Raw genomic sequence first — 9,383 nt, 5'->3', positions numbered from 1 at the left:
ATTAGGCAAATTTGAGAAGAATCTCATGGGAACTCCTTAAACTCCAAAGAGGCCGTTGACCAAACTTTGAAAGCACTTGAAATGATCTTTGGGCGCGGATCAACAAAATAATCCTAATGGAACATGAGATATCCATCTGAATCGAATAATCACACGACTTGCATGATTTTACATAAACAAAATTTATTCTGCGACCACAAATGAAATACAGTTTTCGAGGGCGCTTGCTTTGGTCACGTACGCGAATTTTTACTCGGAATTAATAATGTGTGTGTTTATTCAAACCCATTGTGCGACCCGGATAGAGTGTTCATGTCAGATTTCCGTATCCAGGATTTATTTCAGGTGTTGATCAAAATTTGTGTAATAATTCTTTGGAATTTTTGGACGTTGATCGAGGCCACTGAGTCTCCCATATGATTAATTTAAGTTAATATTGAGACTTTTCTTTGTATCAGGTGCTAGAAGTATACGAGGAGTTCACACAGCAATATGACATTTTAGTATTATATTATTTATTAAAACTCGTCGTAATTGAGTAACATATACATTATATAATCCTCAGTCTTGTTAAAAAAACATAATATATTCAAATGCGTTCGCTTTAGAGATGTGGGGATATATAAAATTTCAACGCGATTTAGCCTAGACACTCCTCTCAATTTCTCAGTTCCCCATAATGCTTTTCTCAGATTCCTGTCGAATCTCTCTCAAGTGCTCAAATTCCCTTGAGATTATGTTAATTTCGTTTTAAACTTTCCTGAAGAATTTTCTTTAAATTACTCTCACGCTCACTTATAAATTTCTTTTTCAATTTCTCTTTAAGTAAACCAAGTTTATCTTAACATCCTCAAATTTCCTCCTAGAATTTTTCTGAATTTTTTGTCGGTATTTTCAAGTTATCAAAGACTTTACTCAAGTTCTTCTTAAGTAGGTAACCTCTGAGATTCGCATTTCAAGTTGGTATCAAATTCTTCGCAATTTCTTATCAAGTTTCTCGGTTCTTTTAATGATCATCTTTAGCTTCCCCCCAATTTCATTTGAAATTTGCAGTTCATCTAAAATTCGTTGTGTCTATCCAGTTCCCCTTTAAGTTTTCCTGCACATAAAACTGAAGAATAATACTATGTAAACAATGTCGGTTTGGACGTTGAGGGTTAGATCTAGGCAGTTGAAGTGAATGCGGGTGTTGTAATTATTAATTGAAATTTTCATTAAAACTCGTGTTAATCAATTTCGCGGGATTATTTACGAATAAACACAAAACGATTTTGCGAATCTGCTTATTTATTTCATTGCAAAAAAAAGGTATTTCTTAGAATGAAGGTTAAGAAAATTTTTATAAACTTAATTGCTGTTATCAATTTGCTTTGTTAATGCATTTGTGGCAGCTCCGACTTGATTTATTGAGTATTTCGTTTATTTTGCAAAATATTAATGTAGTTGTCTAGAGATAAGGTCGTTTTAATCGTAAAAAACTGTTTGTTTTTGTAGAAATCAACACCAACCTCGACACCAACTTAATGACACACGAACTGGCATGTTGAATACGATGATGAAACTTATCGGTGGGTGCTCGAACGGTATAATTTTTAATTTTTAGCAACACACACACAACACAAAAATTATCATAGCCAATGTGCGGCTAATCCGCCTCTGGTAGTGGTCAGAAACAACACAACAAATTAGTCTTTTTCTGTATATACAGGGTGGAAATTTTATCTGGAACACTGAATATATCTTCAAAGCAACATTTTTTTTAAATGTTCGAATCTGGGGTCGGGCATTGATATTTGTAAATGTATAGTGGATTGGGTTGGGTTGGTTAGAGCAGCCTTGACTGAAACCCCGCCCACTTAAAAATAAAGACAAAACAAAAAACAACGCTACTGCACTGTTCATGTGATCATCTGAGGCAAGTTTTCGGCCCCCCGATGTATTCTTTGATATGTTTGATCAAAAATCGGTCGCATGATACTAATCCTTGCTTGTAGGGCGAATGTGGTAATTCTGAGTTTCTGAGTCTTTGTTCGCAGATTTCGTTCGCCATGAGTTCGGTCGGTTTGCTTTGTTTAAGCGTTCAATCGTGTTTCCATAAAAGCGTCGTGCATTCAATAAGCAAAACGCCCTCCCATTCCAAAGTAGTGGTCGCCATCAATTTTCCAGATGATGAGTTCTTGCCTTTTTTTGGAGAGTTTTGGTAGTATTCTTTGTTTCGTAAAATGAGCGCTTATCAAGTTCCTCACTAAGAAGAGAAACGGTGCAAAAGTTGTCCATGAAAGAATGACTCTGGTGTACGGTATACTGACGAGTAACAAGTAAAATATTGGTCGAATTTCGATGAGGCCGGAATGACTGAAGATCAGGAATGCCGATTGAAGCAGGAACTGAGGTGACTATGGAATTTACTGTCATTGTCCAGTCAATAGAGAAAAGTTTAGTCAAAAATTTGGTGTCCAAGAGGTTATGACTGATTCTTATGTATTTTTTGGCGTAGATTCCGAATTTTTAATCTCCCACCAACCTTAGGGGGTGGGAACCCCCCCAAAAATGCAAAAAACCCCAAAATTTCGGCCCAAAATTCAGAATTTTGGAAAAATCTCGCTAAATTTAGATTTTTGGCCCAAAGTACCTTAGTTCAAAATTAAAGTACACAAAATTTGCAGGAAAAGTGATATATACACTTTTGGTCTAGGACCAACGGGGGCGGAGATAAGAGGGGGGTCAAAAAAGGGTACTTTGTTGGAAAACGTGAAAAAAACGGAATTTCTCTGAATAACTCGCTAAATGTTGGTTTTAGAGAAAAAACTCAAAGGACCAAAATGAAAGTAGACGAAAAATTACTTCGGAAAGTGCACGTGTGCGGAGCCGATGAAGGGGGGGAGGAGGGGGAGGGGGCGAGCGCAAAACCTCTCTTCCTGGCGCCGCGCGACGGCACTGGCATAAGGCGCTATACGCGCAGTTTCGGGTATCTCTGGCGGCCTCGGTCCCGGTCATAACGGATGCTTCTTTGTCCTTATTTTAGAAAGGGGCCTCTGGCTTCCCCCTCCCTCTTGTTGGTCGTTTGTATGCTTTTTGTGTCCTCTGGAAACCAGTTCAAGATCCCTCTTCAGTGCGTCTGTGTTGTCGCGTCGTGCGCATCACGCTATATTGCTCCGTGCTTATTTACTATTTTTCGGTTAAAAGTTTGTTGTTTTTACCGAAATTTTCTGTAATATCGTGCTCGCGCGCCTGTGCGTTTTGAGTTTGTTCGCTTGCATATACTCTCGAGGGGAGAGAGTGGAACTAGTTTTAACCTTCATGGTACTCTAATGAAAGGTCTCAACGCAAGGAATTAATTTCTACCAACCATAGCCCTCCTCCTCGACCTCTTATCGTGATCGGGTATATTACCTTATACCTTAAGAACGGATTGTCGGAAGAGGGTACTATCAAAGGGCGATTGAAACGTCTGCAAGAAATATATCCATTGGTGATGTCCATACAAAAGCTATTTCGGTTAAAAAAAATGCGCTTTATCTGCACAGGAGTTGTGCACAATTTATACTTGTTTATTTAGTGCTCGAGTTACAATTTTTGGGGGAGATTGTAGTATTTGTCTGAAATTCTGATTTGCATGGCGGACAGCAAGAAACGTTACTTTCGCACTTTTTAGGCCATCTTTAAATAAAAACTCAACCTCTACTGGCTCAGGCGAAAAATAGTAAATAAGCACGGAGCAATATAGCGTGATGCACACGACGCGACAACACAGACGCACTGAAGAGGGATCTTGAACTGGTTTCCAGAGGACACAAAAAGCATACAAACGACCAACAAGAGGGAGGGGGACGCCAGAGGCCCCTTTCTAAAATAAGGACAAAGAAGCATCCGTTATGACCGGGACCGAGGCCGCCAGAGATACCCGAAACTGCGCGTATAGCGCCTTATGCCAGTGCCGTCGCGCGGCGCCAGGAAGAGAGGTTTTGCGCTCGCCCCCTCCCCCTCCTCCCCCCCTTCATCGGCTCCGCACACGTGCACTTTCCGAAGTAATTTTTCGTCTACTTTCATTTTGGTCCTTTGAGTTTTTTCTCTAAAACCAACATTTAGCGAGTTATTCAGAGAAATTCAGTTTTTTTCACGTTTTCCAACAAAGTACCCTTTTTTGACCCCCCTCTTATCTCCGCCCCCGTTGGTCCTAGACCAAAAGTGTATATATCACTTTTCCTGCAAATTTTGTGTACTTTAATTTTGAACTAAGGTACTTTGGGCCAAAAATCTAAATTTAGCGAGATTTTTCCAAAATTCTGAATTTTGGGCCGAAATTTTGGGGTTTTTTGCATTTTTGGGGGGGTTCCCACCCCCTAAGGTTGGTGGGAGATTAAAAATTCGGAATCTACGCCAAAAAATACATAAGAATCAGTCATAACCTCTTGGACACCAAATTTTTGACTAAACTCCCTATTTAGGTCTCTATTGACTGGACTCAATCAAGGTTATTTGAGGCTTGTTACGAGGCTTTCTTTCGGTTAGGTAACATTTTCGAACAGAATGGTCAAATCTGAGAGAAAAAAATCAAGAAACCTACCGAGTCGCTTATACAGCTCAGGGCAGGGCTCAGGAGTATGAGTATGGATTTGCTCCTTTTATTTTGATCATGCTATTTTTCTACAAAAAGTATCATCAATTACTAGTTACGAGAAGATTACGACAATACAAGAACAAATCAACAAATATTTTACGCTCCCATATAAAAAAAACAACAACACGACTCATCGCACAAGCAGACAACGTAATTGAATTTAAAAGTCACTTTATTGCGAGTTGTTAAAATATAAAATACCTACATGTGAAAAGTTACATCGCACTCTTAATTAAATACATTTCCTAATAACATACCCTAAATAATCTAAACACTCTGTATATTAATCTCAAATAAAAGCTACCCACTTTTCACTACCGACGAAGCCCACAAAATTGATACAAGTCGACGAGTCGCATCCGTCGCATTGGTGGGGTTAAAACTTGAGGCGATCTTTCCGGTCTCTCTCGTCCCGTCACATACAAGAAACAAAAAAATGTAAGGCACGGACAAATATTTAATTACTGGATATTTGATTACTGGACAAAGTACAAATACGGTATTAAAATGTGCTTGAAACGGCGGGATCGGTCGACGAAGCTTCGGGCGCCACCAGACGATAATCTCCCGCCTGGACGAGGACAGCGGATTGAAACTCACGGAACGGTTATGGCTGCCCTCGTGGCTGCCACAGGTGCTTCAATCGGAGAAGTCGGTTAATCCAGGGCTTCGAAAAGGTACGGTAAAGACTGACGGTAATCTACAACAGAATTACGGACAACAAATTCCCAAAGCGGGAACGGCAAGTAATTAATTATCTAAATGAGAAAAATACAAAGGAAGAAACAAAACCACCCTTTATAAATCCTAACGGTTAAGATAGTATCTCACCTCGAAGTAAAAAACAGTCGGAAGAGCGAATTCAGCAAAATCTTCTAACGAACAAGATGGCTCCTCTCGTGCTCTTACCTATTTATTCAATCGTCAATTTGGGAAGGGAATATGTAGGAAAATCCACTCTCACTTGGATGACCGGTTTGAATTTTCCAAATTCAGTAGTTCATTACTGCTCATTGTTTCCTGGAATTTTGGGTCACTTGCCCATCTGCGATAACGGAATAAATCGAACGACCTTGCAGCTTTTAATGCTCGTTTTAAAACAGAACTTAGAGAAACTAAAATCAATTATTAACTCACACGTATCTCTAGGGTTAGGTTATCTGTAGAAAACGTTATTTTGCCCATAATAAATAACGCAAAATAATGTTTTTTGGCAGATAACCTGCACGTTAAGTTCGACGTTGCTGTTTAATTGTAGATACTGTAGTGAGACCAGGGGTTAAATACATCGATTATTACCACTCACCAGAATTAAATTAAAATTGCTGTTTATTACAATAATTCTATGTTTTTTATGTTTCTATTTTATTTATTTCTATGGTTTATTTAATCAATCATCTCTTGAAATTGCACTACGTCCCACTTTCCCAGTCTTATAACTCCCACTCTCAATATGTTTTATACTAATTGCTTGTGTAAATTACCAGATCTTCTGAATAGGTTGAAACCAAACCATATAATTTTGGTGAAATTTCCATTAAACTCGTGCAGACAATGGTTCCGAGTTTTCTGTCACTTATTTAGGTAGATGCCTACTAAGCTTTTTCTACACTACTTTCACCACCTCCGTAAATTACTTAACTCGACAACCGAACCGAACGCAACGACATCCAGCCCTCCGTCTTCTGGCCCAGATATTATTGGCATTGAATACCAATTTATGTTTCCCAGGCGGTGTGGATTTGGGGGTGAGAGTTCGGTCACTTATTTTCGTTGACAGCCCTTAATTTTCGGTCTACTTACTAACGAGTGATAAATGACAGTACTTAAGACCGAAAGTCCATGGGAACGCGGAACTGGCATTAGGGGATGTAATGTTCTGCATTTCACAGAACCAAAATTTGAAGGCTCATTTTTGGGTACACTAACAGTTGCAGCAAAATGTTCTGTGGTTCACAGAACCGAAGTCGAGGCTCTTTTCTGTCTACTGTAGTTCTTTCCAACTGACTTAATGCAGTTTAAAATTAATTAAAAGAACTCTATGAATCAATAAATATAAACTTAAATAAAGCTAATTACAAGAGAAGCAAGCAAAAGGAGATATTTAATCCCTCCTGTTAAATTTAATATAAATTACGTTAGCAGTTCGCATGTTTTGGCAACTTAAATTCAATGACCAATAATTGACATCCGGATGCATAATTCCGAACGGCTTAATTTTAATTAATCCCAATAAAGTAGTAAACCTTGCAACGTCTAGATTAATTATGTCGTTGAATCACGCCTCACCTCGAACATTTATATTGTTATTATAAAGGCTACTTGAATATATATCTAATTTAATTAATTAATGTAGTTGAAACGAATTTACCTTGAAGTGCATTAGCCCGATAGTGAGTTCGCACTTTGTGTACGTATTTAGTAACGCTGCACTCCTTATACGACCAAATTGCACCTTTCTTTTACTAAGTAAGTTGCACATTTCTACATCTTTTCTTTGTCAACGGATATCTTTGACTACCCACCCGACCGCTTCCTTTACAAGTTAAAAAACCAACTAACTATTCGTTTCGACTCCATATTAAGCGATTGGCCACGCTCGAACGTAAGTTTGTATTTCTGTTACTTTCTGGGAATTTCCAGTAATGTGTTACAGTCAGAAAGCGAGTTACAAGTAATGTAAAATCCAAAGACTCGGTAGCTAATTGTCTTTATTATGCGTAGAATTCGAAAATGGATTAAAAAAAATACTTTTCCATCTAAAAAAGACAACTTTGGTATCAAAAACTCCTTTTTGACGCATCCTGTATATTTTCTCTTTAGTGTAAAAATCCGCAAGAAAAAAAATTATGGTAGACCTGTGCGAGCGCCATTTTTTTAGCCCAGCAACTGATTTTTAAATTAATTTGGTCTGTATTTTAGCCGCTCACACAGTTATGAAAAATTCCCTGTATATTCGACATGTGCATCTATCTATCTGAAGAGGGATGATACCATACTTAATACGAACCAACTTGAAAGACTCATTTGACAAATCTTAAAATTTTAACCAAAATGTGAAGAAAGAAACCACGTCGGAGGCTGAGGAGTGTACGATTAAAATGCGCTATCAGAACATTATTTCTAGTTAACGTTGAAGTAATTTCAAATTTTTAGGTACAATCATTGAGTAATAAATCCTTCACTCAACGGTACAATGGAAATTATGGTATCGTATTCATTTCCTTGATTTGTAATTTCGATTTGACAATAATAATTTCATCCCAAAGTATCTACTGTTTCTTAAGCAATGGAATGAAAGCCCCTCATAGCGGCTACTAAACTTTTGCGTCTCCACAGTAACACAGGTGTTGGTAGTAAACAAATCTGATGAATTATTATCAGGAAAAGGTTATCACATTAAAAAATCGTTTACTACGAAGGAGACTATTACTTAAATTAGATGACCGAAGTTGATTTTGAATTGTTTGCTAAGGGGTTAGCGGATACCATTAAGTTGTATTATTTATTCTGACAAAAGTATTAATTGCGTTCCTTTTGTTTCAGTGGTAAAATGCAGTGTTGGGTGTTGGCGGGTGCCGCGGGGCAACGACTCTGCGGCAGGACCCGGCATTGCAGATGGCGACCCCAATGAGATCTAATTCGCAGGAGGCAAGCCACCGATTAAGGGTGGCGGACCCCAGAACGACGGCGAAGGCAGATACCCAGGCCTCCAATTTCGAATACGATGACAACGAGTGGGATATTGGGATTGGAAATCTAATAATAGATTTAGATGCAGATATAGAGAAAACTAACGAGGGCGCGGGGGCGGGCAGTGCCATGGCGACAAACGCAAGTCCAGCAAGTTCCGCAAAAACTTCGGCAAAGATGGCCATTGAACATTCGGCGACCGTTGATAAAGGCCTTAAAATGAAAATCAAACGTACAAAACCGGGTACTAAGACGTCGGAGGCGAAACACGAAATTGTTAAATCGAACGAACAGAATGGCAACGTTGACGGTCCGGATTTAAAGGGAGTTTCGAAACACGCTGTTGCACCTAGTATACCAAATTCAGGCCTTACCAGTAGTAGTAGTAATAGTAGCAACAGCAGCGCGAGCAATTGCAGTAGCAGCAGCTGCGGAAGCAGTAGCAGCAGCAGCAGCAGTAGTAGTAGCAGTAGTAGTGGGAGCAGTAAACGCGGTTCCAGCGGGCATCGACGCGATAAAATTCGGGACAAACACGCGGTGGAGAAACAGACTCCTAAAGTAGTGGCGGGTACTACCTCAGTGACGATGACTGAAGTGAACGGTGTAGTGAGAGTTAGTGCATCCCAAACGGGACCTCAAAGACCTCTATTTCCTACTAATACGGGCCCCGGACCTCCTACGATACAGCCTGTTGTTCCGCCACCAGGCACACCTTCCAGTCCAGCTAGTAGTGTGACAGTTACGAATACTCCTACCAAAGTTTCAACTCCAGTACTACCACAAATAACTGTTTCAGAAGAACGAAGTACCTCACCGCCTCCAACGAAAAAACTTAAAACCGAATCAAAGGTATGTCGATTCGTACTTCAAGTCGGTTTCATACACGAACTTATAAATTAAGATGGACTGCTGATCAAACAGTTGCTTAGAGGTAGAAATGGCCCTAGCATGGCCGCGGCCATGATGTGCACGTTTTAGTTATTTTCTAGAGGAATTTTCCTAGTGTTCCTAGTTTTGAGACTATTGCAGCCTTGGAAAATGACATGTGTCTCAGTAATTTATTTAGGAA

General features: G+C 39.3%; 1 protein-coding gene across 1 annotated transcript; it reads left to right on the top strand.

Moving 5' to 3' along the window:
• Positions 1-8,146: 8,146 nt before the first annotated feature.
• On the top strand, positions 8,147-9,164 carry LOC116182709 (zinc finger protein 608-like; the record flags this gene model as incomplete). Its single annotated transcript, XM_031503248.1, is given in 1 exon segment — positions 8,147-9,164. A coding segment is annotated over 1 exon segment (925 nt), but the record flags the coding sequence as incomplete, so codon positions are not given.
• Positions 9,165-9,383: the final 219 nt, after the last annotated feature.

This window comes from Photinus pyralis, unplaced genomic scaffold (assembly GCF_008802855.1).
Source record: "Photinus pyralis isolate 1611_PpyrPB1 unplaced genomic scaffold, Ppyr1.3 Ppyr1.4_unclustered_Scaffold7161, whole genome shotgun sequence".
NCBI classification, from domain to species: domain Eukaryota; kingdom Metazoa; phylum Arthropoda; class Insecta; order Coleoptera; family Lampyridae; genus Photinus; species Photinus pyralis.
The sequence above is the reverse complement of the archived record's forward strand: the minus strand, read 5'-3'. Positions and strand labels throughout refer to the sequence as shown.